Source organism: Ptychodera flava, chromosome 5 (assembly GCF_041260155.1).
Source record: "Ptychodera flava strain L36383 chromosome 5, AS_Pfla_20210202, whole genome shotgun sequence".
In the NCBI taxonomy this organism is placed as follows: domain Eukaryota; kingdom Metazoa; phylum Hemichordata; class Enteropneusta; family Ptychoderidae; genus Ptychodera; species Ptychodera flava.
The window spans coordinates 24,184,802-24,209,393 of record NC_091932.1 but is presented as its reverse complement, the minus strand read 5'-3'; the positions used below and the strand labels follow the sequence as shown (position 1 = coordinate 24,209,393).

Below are 24,592 nucleotides of genomic sequence, written 5' to 3'. Positions count from 1 at the left end.
GTTCTATTTAGCAATGGTCCAATCATTTAACCGACCAACGAATACTATTGGCAATAGGGATCGAGGTTGTGCTGAACCAATATTGCGCAGGCGCATTGACGTTCACGGTATTGTGAAATTTCGAAATTTGGGTTTTCTGGTCAGAAGCCGTCAAGATGGTAAGTAATTGGACGTGGATTCAATGGCCTGTCATTTAATATATACGTTTTATTCGAATTCTTTCGTACTCCTCAATCTCGTAAGATGTCCAGAGTACTCATGTCAACTCTGCTAGGGTACTCTTCAGCTGTGCGACCTCTTTGTAACACGTGCCCGGTTTTCCAATAATCAATGGGATGTATCGTTCTCGACAGCTGCAGCTCATGCAATGTAGAGAGGTTTTAATTATACCTTGTTCCAAAGGTTTGGTTGTGGGTCGGACGGTAAAACACAACCCGGACGACTCTCGAGCTTCTATACTGTAAAAATGATCTCAGAGTGGAGGTACAAGCGAGACGCTTTCGTCTCCATGTTCTCGACCATGTCCAGATTATAGTCTATGCTGTCATTGGTGTTGGTTTAAAATTGTCGTACTGGGACACTAGCATCTGCAAAAGGTACATGTATTGTCCATGTGCCGTCCGATTTGTTATATTGTGGGCTCCAACATATTTTAAGCAGAGCTAGTACATGTATAGGAACTCCTTGTGTATTCGGTCAATGCTGTGAGTCGAATTGGTTAAAACACAGTCCACCACCCCTGTATGTCTGTGTACATGTACATGCAATAATAGTATATCCCTTGGGCAATGATTATTCTCTTAAAAAGGATCTTTACAGTAAAATTTTAATTTTTCTCAGTATTATGATTGATAACCCACTTTTGCAAAAGTGTTTTGTTATCATGTACATGTATCTTGCCATTTTGTGTATCGTCCTCAAATCAAATGAAAGTTTTCCTCATATTTCAATGAATAGTACATCTATGTAATCATATTCACATATTATATACTGTCTGTATACAAGTTGTATTTCTTCTTGATGTATGAGAGAAAGGTTTACTAAACCAGCGAAAGTCTTGTGAAAAAAATATCATCGTGCTTGCTACCATGGACAGTAGTCTCCCTGTATATGTTCAATTTGTTGCGACATACCTCTGTATTATTTCGCAAAAGTTCGGCAAGAAGTGTGGCTATATTCAGAATGTCTCTGTAACAGTACCAGTATTTCGCAATATGTGCACTTGCTATTTGTCTCCAGACATTCATTCTCATGTATTTACAGGCAGAATTTAGTATCAACACACCATCGGTGCCTGAATAGCCCAATGTACATGTACATGTATGTAAACTAATGTCCTTGTACGCATTACTATGTATGTACTACATCGGTGTAGTGAACAATTGTGAATGGCTTATCGCTGTCATACATGTACATGTAGAAAATTATTAGTACTGTGTCTGTGCAGCTTCATTTCAGTTTATACTTAGTCAAATGTCCTTGGTCTGCTAACAGAAAAAAGACATGTTAAGGTAAATTGACACTAAATATTGAAGCTGTTCCTACCATGTAAACCATGTACATGTACTGCAATGCCAGCATAGTAAAAATTTCAATAGGATCACAAGCCTGTCAGTTGCATTCTGCTCTTACAAATATCCAGATAGTATTATGATACTATTGAACCAGAAAATTAGGTTTGGATAAAAATTTTAAAATCGTTCATTTCCTTTTTTTCCCCCCCAGAAACCTCTACTTCTTCATGGCCATGAGCGTTCCATAACACAGATTAAGTACAACAGGGAAGGTGATCTATTATTCTCCAGTGCCAAGGATCAGCAGCCCAATGTCTGGTATTCATTGAATGGGGAAAGGCTAGGCACTTTTGTCGGACACACTGGAGCTGTCTGGAGCATAGACGTCAGTTGTATCCTTGTTGTGAATATTGTCCTATGCAATGTTATGATAAGTTCTATAGCCTATCTGTTGCTGTGAAATTATGTTTCTTACAAGTATGAAAAAGTGTTTGTACAAGAGTTACAGATTTGTACCTGATATGGCACATTAATTTGTGAAGACGAGTAATGATAATAGTTAAATTTGAATAATAGCATTGATCGCAATTTCGGGTTTGTTACTAAATGCAGCTGCACGCGTGTGACTTTCAGACAGCGCTGCCTGAAATTTGGACAAATTTTATTGTTGTGTGCGCGGTTGTTGTTGAGCTTGTAGCCTTAGCCAGAAATTCATACAAATAAGTGTGACTTTTAGTTGCCACTGTAACACCAGCAGGTTTTATTTTTGTCGTTTGTGCGGAAAATCAAGACGAACATTTATATCATATTAATGAGAGAAAAACATGATGTCATTTGCGATCAGTGCTAGTGCACGACAATCCAAATGAGGTAAAGTGTATATATACCTAATACAGTGCTTTCCCATATTACACAGTGTGACCCTCCATGCTGATATGTAACATGTGAGAGAGAGAACAAATCATCTTTTATGAAAGAGCAAATGTAATGTTCTACCAAGACATGTTCAATAAACATTGCAATAAATATTGCAATTGTCACGCAAACTAAACAAAATACTGTGTACATGTTAATGTTGGAAGGCTGTTGCTGCCATCAAATCCCAGTATGATTATTTGCAGAGTGGAAATTTACACACTGGCTTGTTATTTGCTGTCTGCCAAATCAGTAAAGAGCATTACTGAGTCAAAATTTTCATGTATTTTCACGTACATGTACAGCTGTACTTGGCATGCAGGTCAAATAAATAACAAAAATCATGTTCCACTCACAACTTGTGCTTCCAGGGATCATCATATATTCAAGTCTTTGTTAAAATAGGGGACACGTTATGCCATGGTTGTTTCATCAAACTTGACCTGTCTGTGACCGATGAACTTGACAGGATAAAGGTTCAATAACTTTCCCCATATGCTCACTATGTTCTTGTCACTTTGAGTTCCTTACATCATTCCATCAGGGGATACCACCAGAGTGGTAACAGGCTCAGCAGACAATTCATGCAGGCTATGGGACTGTGAAACAGGTCTGTATATGCACTGTTATAGCAAGTATCTGATCTGTTATTGTGATTCAGCTCTGATAGTCTGTCATCATTATCAGAACCCTACATGTATTAGTATTTGACCTCAGATCTGCAGTCTTTGGGGGTCAAACCACCCAATATGATTGTAACACTATGGTTGTGGACACTATTTTTGCAAAACCTGTAAAGGTTAGGAAATGGTTTGTCAAACAAAAAATTAATTTCATCATATCATACCAGACAGCAGGTTATGACAGCCCCCTCATTGATTTACGGCTTGTTATACATCTTCTATGTTGAAAGATTTGCATCATTTAACTCTTAGACTCTTACGAGTTTAAATGGTGTAAAGTCAATGAAAAACAATTCTGTTGTTTTGTGAAAAAATTATATTTTATTCATAGTAATATTAGATGTAAAGTAATAGGTTGTCAGCTCACATTTGGTGTACCAATGTGAGGTTATCGTATAAGCTGAATCAGTTCATTTGCATCTGATTTGCATGTCTGTATGTCTGTATATTTGCAGGTATGTGCGGATGTATGTCCTTCACACACACAGTGTTCTCGCTAAAAGCCGGCAGCCGGCGAAAATAGCCGCCTGGCAAGTCAAAAAAGCACGTGACCTGCCGGCTGGTGTCACACTAGTAAAGTACTATATGTCGCATTTTCACTGAAGCCTTGCCCATATGTCTGAAATAACAGAGAAAACGACGTTAAACTTGCCAAAATGTCCCGATAAAACTCGTACGTCGTACTTCCGTAAACACATACAATCTAGAAATGCATTACGTACTACGCCCAATCAGATTAAGCGTTCTTACTCACTCTTTCCAGTGCATGGAAGTTTACATAGGACAAGATCTCACCACGACGTAATCATTGCAGTGATTGGCCGATTTTGTTTCGCGCCCTCTTGCATGTTCTGAGCGGGTCATAGATCATGAGGTCAAGGTGAATTTTCTCAAACAACAAACGCAATGGCGGCATCTGAAGGACGAGTGCGAGCGATCGGAAGTGCCAAAAGAAAATCTAACAATATTCAGCAGTATTTACAAAAAAAACAAAAATTCGACAAAGGTAAACGTAAGTGAATCACGCGTTCTTAAAATGTAACTAGCAAATTTTGTATTTGCTGATTGTACCGGGTATAATGTCGAGCCGATGCCATCAACATTGTGATCGTGCCAGACGATGTACGAACGATCAACGAATTTCGTTTTAAGGCTGTTGTAAAACGAATTTTCATAAACTTGTCATGTGCTCGGCATTCTGTTTTATTTCCTGTACTTTATGGCCAGTAAGGCCAAAAAAAAAAAATTGTGCTGTTCCGATTACATGGTTTCAAAAATAGGGTAGGTAGGTAGGGAAATTTTTTTTTTTTTTTTTTCATTTTTTTTCATTTCGGAATGTGCATTTTCTACGTGTTCAAACAAACTAACAGTGAACAATTTCCTCATGAAACGCACTCAAATTGAATACCAATTTATTAAAATAAAATATTCATCAGTAGAATTGAAATTTGTGGTTTATTAGACTGCCACGGAAATTGATATGGCTAAATTACAATTCTTTGACAGGAAAGTGAACTGTTTATCCACAGGTAAGTCTGACTTGTAAGAACTGACACAACACAATATTTACGGTCATCAATGCAGTGTTTCATCTAGGATACTATACCAGGGGGATTGGTCCCCCTCTCCTGGAATTTTTCAGGGGGATTTTAAAATTTTGGGGGGATTTAACTGAAACATTTGAGGACATCTTATGTAAGTTTTAATGTTGCAGTGATGTCACCTGTGATGTACATACTACAAGCCATAATCACTTGTTTACACAATACAAGCTGCTGGCTCCAAACACCATCCTCTATAAGATTTTTTCAAAGTCAACAAATTTGGGTGTCACTGTTGTGAATGTATAGGGCTTCCAAGAGAGGCGGACCGCTCATTAATATTCATAAGTTTTAATATCCCTAAAAATTGTAGCATATTCCCTCATGTTTAAATATTCTGTATGTTTTTTTGCACATATTCTGTAAGTTTGCTTTCATAGGGCTTAATGTACATTCAAACATCAAAATTAACAACAGCCAGCCATTCCCATTGTACCTTCAAGGGATTTTTTCATTTTTTACTGCACTGTCTGCACTACACAAGCCAAGAAAAAAATCTATTGTAGTTATAAAAGAATGTTTTGTAGCTTCTGAAAAAAATAATGTGCTTGTTTGTCACGTTTTTACTGTGCGTATATCATTACCCTAGGAGATAGGTGGCTTTAATCAGAATTTTAGGTGAGGAAGGTTTGAAAAGTCCATTCTATGTAAAAAACGGCGCTGATTCCAAAAAAAGCAGTCTTATTGACCCCACTTAAGACAAAATTGCCATTTTGGCCACTTTTTCCTCAAAAATGGTCATTTTTGGTCAAAAAACTGAAAATCACTTGTTTTTTTTCACATTTGGAGATCAAATGATGTATGAAAAGTTCATTCCATGTAAAAATGGGTGCTGATTTCAAAAAAAGCAGTCTTATTCACCAAACTCCAGACAAAATTGCCATTTTGGCCACTTTTACCTCAAAAAATAGTCATTTTAGACAAAAAATAACTTAAAACGATTCGTTTTCTTCGCAATAATAGATAAAACGATGTGTGGAAAGTTCATTCCATATAAAAATGGTGCTAATTTCACAAAAAGTAGTCTTATTCACCAAACTCAAGACAAAATTGCCATTTTGGCGATTTCCCTCAAAAAATGGTCATTTTTGGACAAAAACGGAAAACCTATTGTTTTCTTCACATTTGGAGATCAAATGATGTATGGAACATCAATTCATATGTAAACATTGGTGTTGAATGAAAAAAAAAAACAGTCTTATTGCTCCACTCAAGACAAAATTACCATTTTCGCCACTTTTTCTTCAAAAAACTTGTCATTTTTAGAAAAAAACTGAAAAAAAATGTTTTATTCAAATTTCGTGAGCAGATGATGTATGGAAATTCCATTCAATGTAAAAGATAGTGCTGATTCAAAAAAGCAGTCTTATTACTTGCCATTTTTACCAATTCTTTGTTAAAAAAGATCATTTTAGAAGAAATTAAGGAAAAAAATTATTTTTTTTTACAATTGGAGATCTATTGATGCATATTAAATCGTGTGTTTGACCACTATCATTTCTGTCATGGTGGACTAAAAAGCTCCCCGATGTTTGGCGTAAACCCACAGTTTCTGGTTTTGTATGATTGTTTTGTGCTTTCTGTTCGTGTGTGTTGCGTAAGTGCGAATTATCCCCTTGCGTAAATAGACTCTCATATGGATAGCAACTCTCTAACAGTGCGCCACTGAGTTCACTTTGGTTACGTCAGTGAGGCGTACTAGGTTTGTCTACGTGCGACTATTTGCGAGGCGAATTTGTGCGAAAATCAGTGTCGGATCAAGACCGGTCGGTGACCGATATTAATTAAAAAAGTAATATATCACATCAGATAGGTTATATTTAGAACATAGAATGACGTTGTTCGCCAAATGTTAGCAGTTTTTGTGATGAAAGATTGATTTCTTTGCCATGTGGTTCGGATTTTGGTGTTGTTTCATTATTCCTAAAAAGTAAAGAAAGGTATAGCAACATTCACATTATACGAAAAATTACAAGTACATTTGAATGCTAATAAGGTTCAAGAGATTTTTACGAGATATTCATGTTCTTCTCGTTTAAGTTACTCGTGTTGGCTTGATGAAGCAGAGCTGAGAGAAAAGCTTTCATCATCTGTGCTGATATAATAGGCGTATTGTACACTTGTGCTTCCATAAAAGTTTAATTACAGATAATTTCTCTAAAATCCTGTATCAGAACAATCTACAGCTATTAAATGAAGTAACAAGTTACTAGTAACTCTTTGTGGCTCCGAGATACAAAAAAATCTTCAGAGTATACAGTATAATTTGTTAACTGATTGAATTGAAAAACAAAATACAGTGGATCGATATTTGATTACCTTTGTAAAAAGAAATCAAGTAGGTGTCTACTTTCAAGTCTATCCCTCCATACTATATTCTCTTTATTAAACAGCCTTCCTGTCTTTTAATAAGATGAATGATAATCTAGAGTTGCCTTTGCAGTGTGTGCTGCATGTGCCTGGTGATAGAGAACATTACATGAGGCAGTAACTCATTTTACAAAACAGACATGGGAGACAGCAGGCGAGATAGCTCAATTACGGAAAGCATATCAGAAGAGATCAAAGTACCTTGTTTTATGTGATTCTATTAACTTGAAGTTGAACCATTGCCACATTATGGTTTTCACAGTAGTTGTTACAGTAACTTTACATCATATCAGGTACATTCAAAAGAAAGAAAAACTTTTTCTGATGTTGTGGAAACTAGATCTAGGGTGGAGAAATCAACAGTGGGAACTACTACAACTACCGGAGTGCTTCAAAGCAAGTGTATTTTCTGCAATGGCCTAGATCGCAAGCATTTTCCCGGTGGTTTTGAAACACTATCTGAATGTGTGACTAGACCAGGACAAGACAGCATTTTAAATGCAGCGAGGCAACTAAAAGATGAGCCTAACCTCCGTAAATTTGGAAATATTGATTTCATAGCTAAAGAAGTCAAATATCACAATACATGCAGAAGAAGGTATATTTCAAAAGCAACTAAATTAGAAGAAAACGAGATGGGCACAACAATTACAAATAGACGGGAAAATGCTTTTCTAAAGTTATTGTCATATATAAACTGTGAAATTTTTTTGAAAGACTCGCGAATGAAATTGGTTAATGTCAATGAAACCTACATTGAATTCCTCAAAGAAGAAGGATTAGTTGAGCCTAACCCAGAACCATACCATCTTTTGTCCAAAATTAAAGAATTCTATGGAAGCAAGCTTCGACTTGATCAAGAAAGTAAGAAGCAGGGTACATATCTCTCTTTTGCAAAGGATGCTGTGGAAAATGAAATACAAAATGTTGCTTTGTTCCTCAGAGAAAAGATCCAGAAACTCTGTGAGAATGAACTCCCAAATCCATTACAGTGGAAGCAATTCACAATGGCCAGTGTACAGATATACCTGCTGAACTATTGCAGTTTTATAGGATTCTGTACACTGGCTCAAAAGACGAAGCCGGTCAGAGAGTTGAGAGGTATATTGAATCATCAGCTGAAGATGATATTTACAAAGTAACTCGTGGAACAGTGAAACCAGCTAAACACATACTTCTGGGCATGGGCTTGAGAAGTATTACTGGTTCCAAAAAGGTGCAAGAAATTGTTAATCACTTTGGCCACTGTATAGGATATCATACTGCAGAAGAATATGAGACTCAGATTGCAGCAACAATTATTGAGAAGAATCGTATTCTTCCTGACGGCTTAGAAGCAAAAAAGGGGCTAAGCACAATAACAGCATGGGACAACTACGACCAATCAACGTATCATGACACACATGGCATCTGTATCCAAAATAAAGTTCCCGTTGTTTTGCCACCATCCAATACAACAACCACAACCTCCATCACTAACTCACCACCATCATCAGGTCATTCATCGACACCTTCAAATGCACCAATGGATACAGTTCCTTCTGTGAGCAGGAAAAGTAAAAGAAGCCTTGACATTCCAAATACATTGCTCGAACCAGTAAGAAAAAAAATTATGATATCACACTTTCAGTTTGGTATAGTTACAGTGGACAGGCCTGTAAACTACCATTCCTGTTTTTCAAGAGATGTTGCATGGATAATATCTTGCAAAACAAACAAAAAAGTACCAATGTGGTCTGGCTGGAACTCTACAATAACCAAAGATGATCTACCAACTCAAAAAATAGGCTATTTGGCAAATATCGGAGCCCCGCCTACAAGGCATGACGTTGTGAATGAAACTATGCAAAGAAATGTAACCGTTGCAGAAGAGTGTAAGGAAGATTACATTGCAACAACATATGACTTAGCTATCGCCAAACCTGCTTCACAATTGCAGGACAGCATGAGACCTAAGTATGACAATATTTTTGTCTGTTTTGGGGCATTTCATATAATGCTTCGCTATCTGTCAGCAGTGGGGTACCTGATGGATGGGTCAGGTGCAGCCCACATTTTAATCGAGAGTGGTGCCCTTACAAAGGGTTCTCTGAATGCATTTCAATCAGGAAAGCACTATAATCAGACAAGAAGAATGCATGTTCTCCTTTCAAATGCGATGGCGAGCAAGCATCTAGATTTGTTTTTACAACTGGAAGAAGCAAATGATAGTTATGGGCAGTTGGTTGAAGGTCTAAAGGTTGTTCAATCGTCACCATCCCCTGAGAAAATGAAAGGTTTGGAGGAAACAGATGAGTACATAGCATTCATGAGGAGGTATGACAGATTCTGTGATGCTACCAGAGCTGGAAAACATGGTGTTAATGCTCAGTTTTGGAGAAATTATATTGATATGGTTGATATCTACATGTTGTTCAGTAGAGCTGTACGAACAAATGATGTTGATCTTTTCTGCTTCATGCTTGGGGAAATGATTGACATTTTCTTCGCAGCAAATCGCCATAACTATGCACGCTATATGTGTTTGTACTATCTAAGGCTCTTGAATATGGATACCACACACCCTGGCATTAGAGAACAACTTGAAAGGGGTGGTTTATCTGTGAGGTTGTCATCCAATTCATTTGCAAGACAACCAGTGGATCAAGTGCTAGAGAGCACGATAAATGCTGATGCAGCATCACGACAGACTGGAATCTCTGCATTCCATCAAAGTCAAGGAGCAACCATACGATGGACAGTTACTAGATCGGCCAGAAGTACCATTGTAGGATATCTTTTTGAAAAAGCTGCCATAAAGAAAGATTTTAGTCCCTCCCATGAAACACGGAAGTCAAAAGTGAGTAAATTCCACAAAGATTTGGAATGTATTTCAAAAATGATCGAGACAACTATGAATCCTTTTGTTGAGTCCTTGATTGAAGACAGCAATCTGTATTGTTTGGCAGATGGCAAAAAGATGCCAGATTATGTAAAAGATGACATGTTAAATCTCTTTGTGTTTGGGAAAAAGTGGAAAGAAGATTTTCTTCAAGGATGCTTAAAAGATCCTTCAAGATTTGAGAGACCACTGCCAAGACAGAAAGTGAGAAACTTTGCAAGTGCGGCTGCCAAGAGTAACGTACGAGGTAAAGATGAAAAGGTTGTAGAATTGAAGACAACACGGGATTTGCTTGGCAGGTTGGTTTACCTTGCTTGTACAAGTAAGATTGAGCTTGAGAAAGTATTTCCTTTCCACTAACCCCAGTTCCTCTCTCTTTGGCCAGCATTTATGGCACAATGAAGAAGACACCAAAGTATAAACTTTCCAAACATCTTGAAGGTATGATTCGACACACACAGCCAACAAGAGTTGACACGATTCTCTATGACGCAATGTTTATAATCCAGTCATTACCTTCTGATCTGCCATTGAATTTTGGAAAAGTGGCTGAGCTGGTCCTGCGGATCATATGCAGTGTACAAGCAGGTGAAGTTCACTTTGTCTGTGACAGTTATGTGAAAAGTATAAAGAATGCTGAGCAAAATATGAGAGGTGCAAATGATGCATCATTTCACATCACTGGTGCAGATCAGTTACGTCCGAAAGATTTCAGATACGCACTGAGATCAGCAAATTTTAAAACTGCTCTTCTCAAGTTCTTCATTGAAGAATGGAAGAATAACAGTTATGCATCTATCATAAAGCAAAAGAGAGTTATCGTTGCACATGAGGGACACTGCATCCAATATACAGCTACTTTGACAGATATTGTTGAACAAACTGAGGCACCTGAATATATATGTTCACATGTGGAGGCCGATACCCGCCTAGTGTACCATCTCAACATATTATCGAGAGCAATACCAGGACAGAATGTTGTCGTCCGGGCAACAGACACTGATATTATGGTCAACCTGCTGTTCCATGCCAGACAACTCAATGCCAATCTGTGGATGGATCTTGGACATTCAAGTGATAACACTAGAAGGTATGTCAATATTACAGCACTGGGAAATCACATTGGCCCAGTTCTTTGCAAGGCTTTACCGGGCTACCATGCTCTGACAGGATGTGACTACACATCACCCTTTTTCAGGCAGGGGGAAAGGTGAACCCATGGAAGAAAGCAGCAAAGAATCCTCTCTGTCTTGAAGGACTCGGCATTCTTGGAGAGAATATAAACTTTGCCGATGACGATAACCTGATAGAGCGATATGTATGTTCACTCTATGGTCAGGGAACATTATCATCTGTGAATGAGGCGAGATTGAAAATCTTTCTCATGAAATATAAACCAACCAATCCAGAAAGTCCACTGGGGAAAATAAAGGGAATTGATGCAAGTATGCTGCCACCATGCAAAGATGTTCTTGAACAAAATTAAAACGATGCAATTATGTGGCATATCTATGGAAGCATGCACATCTACGAGATCCTCTTGAAAACATTGAGCCTACAGATCATGGCTGGAAAGAGGTTGATGGAGTTTTTCTACCAGTCTGGTTTACTGGTAATCAAATGCCAACCATTCTTGCTCAGATCATTCAACCACAAGATATCACTAATGAAGATGACGATGACGACAACAATGACAACGACAATGATGACCACAGCAACAACAACGATGATGATGATGATGATGATGATGATGATGATGATGATGATGATGATGATGATGATGAGTGATCATATTAACAATGAGAAAAATGAAGATGACAGACAGATAATGTAACGGGAAAGGAGAAGTTTTAATTTCTGGTGACGATTGCTTGCCATTTATTTTGAAAGGAACGAAACTAACAGTCACAAATACAGATCATGAAGATGTGGCTATTTTTTTTACTAAAAAGGGCGTTTTTGACGGGAAAGTACCCAAAATGGCAATTTTTTATTGAGTGGGGTCAATAAGACCGCCTTCTTTGAAATCAGCACCAATTTTTACATGGAAGGGACTTTCCATGCATCATTTTATTTCCAAATGTGAAAAAACGAAATCATGTAAAGTTATTTTTGTCTAAAATTGACCATTTTTGAGGGAAAGTGGCCAAAATGGCAATTTTGTCTTAAGTGAGGTCGATAAGACTGTCTGTTTTGAAATCAGCACCGATTTTACATGGAACAGAGTTTCCAGACATGGTTTTATCTCCAAACGTGAAGAAAACGAATCGTTTTTAGTTTTTTTGTCTAAAAATAACTATTTTTTGAGGGAAAAGTGGCCAAAATGGCGATTTTGTCTTGAGTTAGGTAAATAAGACTACTTTTGTGAAATCAGCACCCATTTTTACATGGAATGAACTTTTCATACATCATTTGATCTCCGAATGTGAAGAAAACAATAGGTTTTCCGTTTTTGTCTAAAAATGACCGTTTTTTGAGGGAAAATCGGCCAAAATGGCAATTTTGTCTTGAGTTTGGTAAATAAGACTACTTTTTGTGAAATTAGCACCCATTTTTACATGGAATTAACTTTCCACACATCGTTTTATATATTATTGCGAAGAAAACGAATCGTTTTAAGTTATTTTGTCTAAAAATGACTATTTTTGAGGTAAAAGTGGCCAAAATGGCAATTTTGTCTGGAGTTTGGTGAATAAGACTGCTTTTTTGAATCAGCACCCATTTTTACATGGAATGAACTTTTCATACATCATTTGATCTCCAAATGTGAAAAAAAAACAAGTGATTTCAGTTTTTGACCAAAAATGACCATTTTTTGAGGAAAAAGTGGCCAAAATGGCAATTTTGTCTTGAGTGGGGTCAATAAGACTGCTTTTTTTGGAATCAGCGCCGTTTTTTACATAGAATGGACTTTTCAAACCTTCCTCACCTAAAATTCTGATTAAAGCCACCTATCTCCTAGGGTACATCCCTCACTACTGTAAGTTTGGATCAACATTGCCCTTTGCAAACCAGTGAGCTGTGTTTTTGTAGTGACCTAGCTGGTCTTGTAGTTTTGTGCGCAGACTCAGTAGAGCTAAAACGAACAACTTGGAGGGTCAGATCCTTTGTTTTGATTTGAATGCGGAGTTGAGTTTTTCTTGATGTCAGATTTGCTCCAGTTGCTTTTTTCATTCATTTTAGAATGGGGAAAATAACAAACAGAAAGGTTGGTTGTCACCGACAGTTAATTTTAGGGTTTATTTGCTCTGAAAAATGAGTCAGTGTCTGTTCACTGAATTCAAAAACCGGGCCCATGTGCCCATTGACACCACAGCTTGTTCATGCTTGTTCAGTCTGCACTGAGCACGTTTCTGTACCAGTAAAGTCCAATATTAAGTCCAATGTTTCGTGTCAATTTTGCTATCAGAATTATTTTCAATGTTATGGACATTCATATTATGCATAAAACCTTCAGTTTGTCTCCTTTTCTCGATCGTGCAGAGATGATGTGACACAGAAACCTTATCGGGCTAGGCATGGAGGTAGTACCTCCATGGGCTAGGGCAACGAACTTTTGTGAACGTAACTCTCAACTTGCTGATAGGCATTCATATGCAAAATCAGCGTACGGAAATTTACGCGTGGTATTGTTTCAACAACATTTTATTGAAGTAGATCAAAAAGTATCAAAATCGAACTAAAATTAGTTTCATGCTAGGCGACTGATGCTGTATGTTGTGGGTTCGAACCCGATTGAAAACTAGCTGTAATTTCATGCGTTTCACGTTTTTTCATATCATTATTTTTACTTCCGGGTTTACGAAGCTCTAAAAAGTCTAGGATCGGGGGGATAAAATTGGGGTAGGTCGGGTAATCGGAACAGCACATATTTTTTATTTTGGCCTAAAATACAATTTTATGGTGCTGGCAACAACAAAATAAACGGTAGCTAGCCCTGCGTACGATGCTGTGTGTTCTGCTACAGCTAATCGCCCCGCTCACCACAGCCCTGCAAAGACCCGTACGTAGGGTCGGTGACTTCAAAATCCATTTTGGGACTTGACGTAAAAAGCCAAATTACTGCCGAAATTCAGCGTTCTTGGGCCCAAGTCGTATCCCTGCCTACCTCAGCTACTCGATCGCTTCCAAAAATGCCAGTCTTTTATTCACTTCTCGTAAATAACCGTCGATGTCGGCAACTCTCTCGCTAGCCCTGCGTACGATGCTGTGTGTTAGCTGTAGCATCCATCGACGGTTATGATTACTGATAAAGGTACACAAAAAATGAGAAATGAGTTTTCATACAATTTAACAACATCTTTGGTAATAAATTGTAAAGAAAATCAGGTGCTCAAGTGTCACCAAATAAGCACAATCACACATAGTCACACAAAAAATCGCCAGCCAAACGCTCCCCCGCTCGGTCGCTCCGCTCCCTCGCTCTTCATCAGCCGCCTGTTATTTTATTTCTGCCGCCTGAAATAAAACTTAGAGATAACCCTGCACACAAAGGCTCCCATACCGCCAAAGCTACCATCTCAGTATTTGGTGTACGTGTAGATGCAGGGGTTGAGATGTGAATTTGTTCAAATGAACACATCAGTGTCAAAAATGTGCAAATGAGGTAAGAAAAAGTGAAATCCTGCAAATGTGTGCAGGAGGCATAGCAGTGACTGATCTTGACTCATTTCCTGTCATTGTTTATGAACCGTTACATATTAACAGACCAGCTGCAACCATAGACAGTAGATGGGGGAAGACTGTTTATACTTAACTAAGAGGAGCTTGTTTCTGCTATGCATTTTGCTAAAGTTGACCTCCAGTACCTAAAGTTAGACCTTAATTACTTTTGTCATTCTTGTTTTCTGGTTTAAATATTTCTTGTTGTTTTCTGGTTGTACTGTGCAGAAATCATTGCTATAACATCAACGTAGAATTTTCCTCCACTGAACAGATAGAAACAACATTTATTGTTGATCATTGGTAACCCATACTGTATATACCAATTCTGATCAAATTTGAGCGACACCGTATAATTGCGGTATTTTTTTCTGCTGTGACAAAGCTTGCAAGTTGTTGCATCAGTGCAAGAAAATCAACATTGTGAGAATCACTTCCCCAGCAAATGATGTAGTTTCTTGTGAAATGGGTAAAATTCAGATAAACAAAATCGTTAAGTAAGACTATCTTTGAATAGTTATATGTTTAATGTTGAGAAAATGGCTGGTGCATGTATTCTCAATGAGTGAACTGGCACTCCGGTCGAATACAGAAAGTTGCAGATACAACCATCTTGCTCAGATATGGTAGAATATCTCTGCAGTGAATGCAAAAGTATCTCCAGACTTCAGACTGTACAAGATTACAAACTTGTCAAATTTCCTGTAATATTTCTAATGAGCTACACATACTTTGTTTCCTCATTTCCCATCCTAGGTACCCTGATCAGCAAATTAGACACAAACTCAGCCGTCAGAACAAGCGGCTTTTCATTCACTGGTCAACAGATAATGTATTCAACCGACAAACAGATGGGCTATGAGTGTCAAGTCAGTCTCTTTGATATACGAGACCCCAGTCAGATCAGTAAGTATCGCGGAAACAATACAGAGTTTGTTGTTGTTATGGAATGTGGTTTTCACAACCACTCAAACAGGTCGTACAGAGATTATCAAACTTTGCTGTTCAGATGGCTTTTGCGTTTAAGAATTTATTCGCAAAATTTATTCAAATTCGCAAAAATTATCGGTGACTTTTTTAACCCTTTGAGTGCTGTAATTTTTACCGCCAAAATTAAAGTGCAACATTTTACCAATTTTTATGAATTTTTCTGTAATTTTTTTGATAATTTTGACCAAATGGACATATTTCACAGGCTACAGATTGTTATCAAAATTTTGGCCAAACTCTGAAAAAAATAGACTGGGATACTAGTATATTTTATAAAGGTTACAAAAACTGACTTTGGCGCTCAAAGGGTTAAGCTTATCCAAGACTGACAGCCGTCATTGACATTTCTTCAAAGCAGGCTTTACAGACATTGTATATCAATTGTATACACTCAAACTCACTGATCAGAGTAAAAGTATACAGTAAGATGAAGTGCATGGCTGTACCACATACACCATAATGCATGCGAGCCCTGCTGTCAAATATCTGTTCTTGCAGCAGCTGCCTGTCCCAGTCCAATTGGAAGTCACCAATAACAGTTTAAATTTCAAGGAAACCTTCAGCAATGTCAGAATAATTTTAAATGTCGTGACATACTGAACTACAAAAATCATGTTATTTCTGTGTGGTACATGTAATGTGTTGCAATTTGATGAGCTGCCACAGAGGGAGAAATTCACAGTCTGTGTGTGTGTGTGTGTTTCCCCTTTTCTGTCTGAGAATTTCTTTGTTGGTAATGTAGGAAATGGAAATTTACGGAGAGCCAGATAATATCTTGCATGTTACTGAAAAGAAAACTTCCTTCAAAGTACTTTTCGCTCAGTGTTCAGTCTCATTGTTTGATTTCGATTCCAGCAAACGACAGGGCATACCTTACCATTCCTATGCCTGGCAACAAGATCACCAGTGCATTGTGGGGCCCCTTAGACAGCTACCTCATCACGGGTCATGAAAACGGTGAAATCTGTCATTGGGATGCGAAGGTAAGTCTACACGTCTTTGAATACTGTTGTGTCCAATATGTATTCGAAGAGGAATGCTGAAAACAATTATGTGAACCAATAACGCAGTTATGTGACTAGTAGGACTCTGATCCTAATATCATTGGAATTTCAGTGCACTGTTTGATTTGTGGAGACACAGAACCAAATCATTTTCAGATCCACTAGCCCCTAGTAAAAGTAGCCAAATGAGACCACTGGCTCATCCTCAGACCCAGGTCTGCTACATGTAACTCGCCTTCTTGTCAATGGTCAGTAACCACATGAGTATTACACAGGTCCGTTTGGCTACAAGCATCAAAAACCTGCTTGCCCAGCCTGAAAATCTGCTTGCCTGTGAGATCAGATTTTTGGAGTTTCCTAATCCCTGCAATAAACCCATTGTCTCATGATTATTTTCACATGTACATACTCTATATGTGAAAAGCACAGCCGGCAAGTATTTCATGCGTTTCAAAAATGAGAGATTTCCTTGAAATTTTGACACGCATGTTGTTGCAAAGCAAGTGTACGCAGAGTTTGAATTTTCTTCAAAATAAAGCGACATCATTGTCAAGAAATTCCAAACAGTACTTATCCTTTCGGCAGATGCAACCTAATATTGTACAAAACCACAGCCTTTATTGTTTTTCATTTGCAGGCTGTCCTTGAAAGGGGGACATCCTGTACGGCTACAGCCAAAATTTCCCCAAAAGACATTTATCAAACATATAATTACAGAAAGCTTTAGAACGACTGGAACAGCAATGGTGTCTACAACAAAACAGCATTGAGTCCTTGCCCAATCAAATACCCAATCATTAGGGTCATCTTCCAATATATGCCTGTGGTCAGAATACCATGATTGATTACTGATGATCGTTGCTGTAGCAAAGTATGAACGATAATGAGACAAGTCATTTCAAATCATAATCTAAAAAACTTGAGAAATGAATTAAAAGCACAAATCATTTCACAGTAAAATCTGCCTTGTAGAAATTTTACCACTTACTACAGTGTTTTTGCCATGTTTCTTGAAAGTGAGTAAATAGTGTTATAACCTCAGAGCCTCTGTTGCTATTCTGTGATATTGATGCTTTATAAGGGAACCCCAGTGACACGACCAGGAAACCATTTCAAAAATTTATGCAGGTACATGTACTCTGAATGCGAGTCAAAAATGTCTGCTTGTTAGCTCTTGTGAATTTTTGTTGATAGCTGATTTTGCATTGGGTTTCTTTGTCATAAACAAGTCCTCATTCAGTGTTGTGTAAGGAACACAGCTTTGGGCTTTACATGCTCACATTACTACAATCCATCCACCTCACAGAGAGTGTAGTGACAGGAGTAATGAGAGACGGCCTCACCAGATTCTACCGTTTCATTCATTTCAGACGGGTGAAAAAGTGAACGCAATCAGGGAGCATACCAAACAGGTCAATGACATCCAGCCCTCCAAGGATCTTACAATGCTAATCACAGCCTCCAAAGACCACACATCTAAGGTAAGGAAGTTTTCATGGGTGAGCACTTTCTGCATGAAATTACAGAAATGCTGTGCTTTCTGCAACTCAAGAAGCAATAGCAGAAGTCGTGGAAATATCTTTTTTAAGTTAAAGAATGTCCAGAGGAAAGTATTTGTATTGCAGGATGCAGGAATAAACTAAAAACCAGTTTGAAATTGTAAATTTTTGGTCACAAAGAGTGGTTTTGCATATTTTTAAAAATTTAAATTTTGCCCAATTGTGTTCTGTTATCATGTGACTAAAATCCAAGAGAAGTCACAAGCTTGGATTACTTACCGTAATTGATGTAGCAAGTGTATTTTACTGTAGAATGTTCGTTTGTGTAGCTTTACATGGACCAAAAGTTGTCTGTCTCTCATTTCTAAGGAGACTTTTTAAAATTTTTCAGTTACTTTATTTTGTGTTTCATGAAGCATCTGGCCTCTGTGTTCAGCTCTTGTTTACCTGGCATTTCTGTCAGTGAGAGGTCCTCCTCCTCAACACAAGTATCTTCACTCAAATTGTGGTTGTGAACAGTTACCGTAACAGTTCCCTGAAGACTGTCACCTATACCACATTTCCAGAACTCGCAAAAACACTGTCATATTCATATATAAATTTTTACGGAGCAGAAGGAAGGTTACATTTACATTGTACCTTCAGGACATTATCACTCTCTAGTTTGGACTCATTAGGTATAGCCTTAACCCTTTGAGCGCCAAGGTCCATTTTTGTCACCTTCATAAAATATACCACAGTCAATTTTTTTCTGATTTTTGCCAAAATTTTGATAAAAAACTGTAGCCGATGAAATGTGATATCCATTTGGTCCAAAATCATGAAAAAACTTACAGAAAAGTTCACAAAAATTGGTAAAATATTGTGTTAAAATTTTGGTGGGAAAAATTACAGCAGTCAAAGGGTTAAAGGGAGAGGACCGTCACAGCTGTGCCTGTGCGACTTTCTTGTTTACAAACAATGTATTTCATCCACAGTATCTCAAAGCAACACGTCAACATAGCTGCAACATTGAAAATTTGTGATGCACATTATGACAAACATGTTTTAAATTTTATTGATCGCCACCATTCCCTGGATACAGTCTTGACATTGGTCATATGGGACCCATACCACCTTTTAGCGTACATCTGACCACCCCTATCCCTAATATGTGTTAGAGGGGAGAGGGGGCGTAACTTCCTGCAGATATCTCTCCTCGCACTGTCAGGGGTAAGCAAATCCATGGGGTAGGCTACAGAAATGATACCGAGGTCTATTCAGTAGTACTACAGCCAGAGATAATTTAATGATGAGGCTAATATTTCTTCTTTGAGAAGAAAACCCACTTTGAATGACTTGGATTAGTAGAGCTTCTGATATACAGTCCTGATGAAAGTTTATGCTCTGTGACTGGACACCTCTCAATTTTGGCAATGCATTGTGTGGTAACTGTTGATAGGTGTAGTAAAGAGAAATAATTATGTTAAAAGATGCTGAAAAAATATTGCTTGTTCAGTAGTAAAACAATTTTAATGTGGTCATTTGCATTATGAGATGGGCTGTGGAACTGAATTTTTGTTGCCGCCATGCATTGGAAGGCGCTCAGTAATGAAGCAACGTGACGCCAAGCCACATTGGAAGTGTGCCAAGAACTGATGCAGCCCCCTCTTTCAAACCTTAATGTCAACCTTTTGGGTCTTTTTGATATCACTCTCGTAAAGACTTGTTACTGGCATACGGGGAGGTTCAGGATTGTGAAATCATAATATTTCAACAAAATTGTGTGTCATGGTCTTCACCAAACTTCAATTTAGTACAAAAAAGCTGTACCTTAACCTGTTGTACACGTAAACTGTCAATGCTGATCAGGGCTTTGCTGTGTAGAATTTTAAAACATAAATTAGCCTTTAGTGGATTGTTGAAACGATACCTTCACACTCTGTTGTATATGAGTCTGTTGACAGAATCCCCTTAGGTACATGTATAATGTTCTGTGTGAAAACAATTTTGGTTGGGGCATCGACTGTACCTTCAGTGGTGTCAAGGAAAGATGTGATACGCTTCAATTGAGTGACGTAAGTGACAAACTATGAACTATACAGCACCTTGAATGATACATGTACTTCTTCAGCCATCTTCATCTGTCTATTCTCTCTGTAGTTATTTGACACAGCCACGCTGAAACACATGAAGACTTACAAGACAGAGAGACCCGTGAATTCTGCAGCACTGTCTCCCATCAGGGAACATGTGAGTGTGAACATGCTTAGTTTGCAATGTTAACCCTTTTCCTGCCAAGTCCATATTTCACCACCAGGTCAAGATGGTTAAAATTAATGAAACACAATGTATTCCATATGATGTATTTTAACATAATACTGTACATTTGAAGGCTGTTGAAAACATAATACAAAGATGCTATAACATACCAAGCCAAGTGGGTGAACATTCGTCATGTTTTGGCTCAATACCGCTTTTTACTGACTTGGCTGATGGGGAAGTGATACAGTTATTACTGTCTGGCAGGAAAAGGGTTAATATTGACAATTAAATTTTAGTTTTGACTAGGATATTTAAATATGAAGAATTCTTGGTACTTTATTAAACATTAAATGATTTTGCCACGTAAGTTAGTCATGAAAGTCTCAGGCAATTGACCATAGTTTCAACATGGCTGACTTCTACAGGTAAAACACATTAGATGACAGAAGTCAAAAGGACAGTTGAAGGTTAGACAGGAATGCCAGAAATGCCTAAAAAAAATGAAAAGATACACGAGTTCAGCTAGTTTCATGATCAAACGGAACTTTTTGCCATGGCAGAGATTACAGGTGTGATGAAAGTATTTATGAGATGACTATCTCAAACTTTTGCTATGGTGAGAAGTGTACTTTTTACCCACAATGCATTTCAATATGTAGTTTGTCCCTTTAAGGTAGTATGCGCCTCGAAAGTGAAAGACTTAAACTTTTGCTCTAACTTTCCTCAAAGAATCTTTCAATCATTCTCTTTCAAAATCAAGAATAAAAATAGGGGGGTCACCGTGCAAATTTTGATACTAGAGAAACAAATTACCCAAGATTACCGATATTAGAAATTCAAAATGGCCGCCATCCCTGTTTTAACTCTATTGGGAAAATAAAAATTTCGAATTTCTAAAAAACTAAGGTGGTGAAAAGCTTTCTTTCACCAAGAGCTTTAAAATGAACCCCCACATGTGGTATATCAGAAGAGAATTGTATAAGTTTGAGTGTCCGAATGTCTGTCCCCGAGGTGCGTTCTACCTTAAGACAGGTTGTAGAGAGAAAAATACAGGTTGTAGAGAGAATAACAGTGCAAACTTGTACACAAAATGTTGACTTTAAGGTTAGTACTTTTGTATTTCATGCTGTACGGAAAAGAAAAGGAGCGTATCAATACTCTTCTACAACACAAAACATTGCAAATATTTTGCAAAAAAAAAAAGTTTATTAACTGAAAAAGTCGAACATGACTTCTCAAAAGGAAATTCACAATTTTCAGTTTAATGTTTGTTTAATCTCCCAGAGATTATGATTATTCCATCTTTTTTACCAACATTTGTTTGTTTTCCAGGTTGTTCTTGGTGGCGGCCAGGAAGCCATGGAAGTGACTACCACATCCACCAAAGTCGGCAAATTTGATTCCAGATTTTTCCACGTTATATTTGAAGAAGAATTTGGACGGGTGAAAGGTCACTTTGGTCCAATCAACAGCCTTGCCTTTCATCCAGATGGCAGAAGGTGAGATTGTTAAAATGCAATAGTTTCGATGACAGATTAGTTGCTTTGTCCAATGTCTGGATAGTTGCAGCTTGTTACCAGCAGATGTTGTCAAACAGTTTTACTATATTGCTTATGAATACGATCTGTGTACCGTAGGTTGTTTAAAATACACTGGTATTCCTTTCTCGGAAAGTTTAAAACTTTTGCTCACACATTGCTCAAGGAAATCAAACCATTCTCATTGGCAATCAAGCCGCTCAGAGAAATGTTATTGTTACCCAAAGTATACCATTATTTGACAATCAAAATGGCTTGCCTGCCTACTCTAAGGTGGGATTTTAAATTCTTTATTTCTGCAAAAAACAAGACGAGGGAAGCTTGGTTTGCTCAACAAGCTTCAAAATGAGTCTACACATTCACAAAGAGCAGACCAGACATGCAGCAGACTGTGTATGTGTATCTTACAGGACAAACATGGATATGTCAGGGTTCAAAAAGGGCATTCTGAGGGGTTGGCCAGCCCTCGGTTTTGCCAGCCATCTATCCATATGGCCATACAAAGCATACAATTTCACAACAAAAGAATATGCAAATTATGCATTGTTATTAAACTTGGGACCCGTGGTTTCAACTGTGGAGAACGGTGCACTGAATCTTTATCGGGTGCATAGGGCGTTCCTTCCGAAAATCACAAGAGAATCAACATATTCAAGTACTACCACAATCTCACGATTACAGGCGCGATACAAGTTGATTTCAATTTTACATGGCAGGTACAGACTACAGAAAGTTATCGTTTATTTAATAATAAGGGGGTCAAATTTAACAGGAAGATGTTTTACACTCAGAGATGTTTCAGAAAGTGAATAAGTTCACATTCACATACTCTGTTCTTCTTTTTTATCGTTACAGTTACAGCAGTGGTGGAGAAGATGGCTACGTGCGAGTACACAACTTTGATCCCCAGTATTTTGATTTTGAATTTGAATTTTGAGAGTTCTGTAACATTGTCCAGGAAGTATTTTGCCAGCGTTTACACACTTCACCACAATCAGTAATGATATTCTTTTGTACCCCATCGTTTCAGCATTTACACACATCCAGAGCAGAAACTGAGAAATCGTCACATGAAAGCAAAGTTTCCCTTCTCTGTCATTTTTGTATCAAAACTGTTTACCATCAGATTAAAAGTGTCATGTTGTTTTGGAGAACTGTGCACGTTTGATAGTATGCAAAGTACCACCAAATCTGCTCGTACTTGCATTATAACTTGCAGTCTGTTTCCAAATTTGCAATGAAACTAATGTATTCCCTCACCACTGTCACCAGTCACATGTAACTGGCAATGCCTTTGAACAGAAGTAACCCAAGACATTCAATAAATTGTGCTTTCACATTCAATCTGGTGAGGGCGCCTGTTAGGGCAGATGTTTGACGATCAAGCAGGACTTCAACCCCTACGCCACGTTGGTTTGGTCCAAACCCATTGTTGTCAATAGTGTGTGTGGATCTGTTCACAGGGAATTAGGGAGAGCTGGTTAGAGTGAAAGCAATGTGACAAACAGAAAGAAAACTTTGTGACCAGAAAAATATACAATAAACATTGTTGTCCACAGTATTTCCTCAGTGGTAGCAGCTGTTTTTGCTGTTAGAAATTGTGATCATGGCCAGTGTGAAACTTCCACAAAGACACAGATTCAATGTGAAAATATTGCTATAGAGTAAGCTCCTTGTATTTAAGTGCATCTTCAACCCATTGTAGACCAGTCTTTGGTCCAACCAAGCAGTTACCCATCATTCAAAACCAAATACTAATATAGAGAGATGGTACTTCTATTCTACTTTCTGTCCACGTACATGTAGTATACCATCTCAGACAGACCTAGACCAAATGCTGGATTTTGTCGTCCACTGTTTTTATCTCTGTTGATGTTTTAGCAAGGAGTAGACAAAAAGAGAAACACTTGACGTGTGAAATTGTCTCCCCAACTCGCTTGGTAGATCCAACATTGCCATAAAAAAATTAAAAATAATAGATTTCGTCTGTAATGGTGTATTTTTTTTGAGTCCTGTGTTTTTAGCGACGAAGTTACGTAACTGAGGAAGCTTATAGAGTTGGGAGAGGCAAAATTGACGTCATTTCCGTCAACAACTTCCGTAAAACTATTTGTCACACCACGTGATCAGTGTTATTTAACGACTACACTAGCATACCTCCATGGCATACCATTCACTATCAGCGAAACTACCAGATCGTGTTGAATTGACATTATAATTGAACTTAGAGCGTACGTGTGAGTGTATTGGCTTACATGAAAATGCGATAGACAATGATGCATTTACGTTAGAACGTCCATGCTCGATCATATTGTTTTGTTCTGTCAGTGTAAATTACGAGATTGGTGGATGTTGACGGACATCATGCGTGCGTTTGGTCCTGACATGCATGTCGTTTCGATCTCCTTTTTACTGTGCAGGGGAGAATGAATAACGTTCCTCATGGGTTTCAAATATGTCAAAAAATACGAAGTTTTGAGTGGATTTACGATTTCGTTTGTAAAATTACGAGCGAAAATTTCAGCTTCCCATTTCATCGGCGCGACCGTGCAAGAAACCTCAGTCTCGACATCATGCGTGCGTTTGGTCCTGACATGCATGTCGTTTCGATCTCCTTTTTACTGTGCAGGGGAGAATGAATTACGTTCCTCATGGGTTTCAAATATGTCAAAAAAATACGAAGTTTTGAGT

The 24,592-nt window shown here is 38.0% G+C and overlaps 1 protein-coding gene across 1 annotated transcript; it reads left to right on the top strand.

Moving 5' to 3' along the window:
• The first annotated feature begins 18 nt into the window (after positions 1-18).
• LOC139133349 (eukaryotic translation initiation factor 3 subunit I-like) lies at positions 19-23,877 on the top strand. Its single transcript, XM_070699898.1, has 9 exons — positions 19-158; positions 1,726-1,906; positions 2,974-3,039; positions 15,383-15,532; positions 16,472-16,599; positions 17,991-18,101; positions 20,262-20,351; positions 21,696-21,862; positions 22,757-23,877. The coding sequence occupies exons 1-9, from the start codon at positions 156-158 to the stop codon at positions 22,836-22,838; spliced, it is 978 nt and encodes a 325-aa protein (XP_070555999.1). The 5' UTR covers positions 19-155; the 3' UTR covers positions 22,839-23,877.
• The last annotated feature ends 715 nt before the right edge of the window (positions 23,878-24,592 follow it).

Bases quoted from the DNA above. Each gene is read 5' to 3' on its own strand.
- LOC139133349 (XM_070699898.1), top strand. The intron at 16,600-17,990 runs GTAAGTCTACAC...CATTCATTTCAG, and splicing joins TCTGTCATTGGGATGCGAAG to ACGGGTGAAAAAGTGAACGC. The intron at 21,863-22,756 runs GTGAGATTGTTA...TTATCGTTACAG, and splicing joins TTTCATCCAGATGGCAGAAG to TTACAGCAGTGGTGGAGAAG.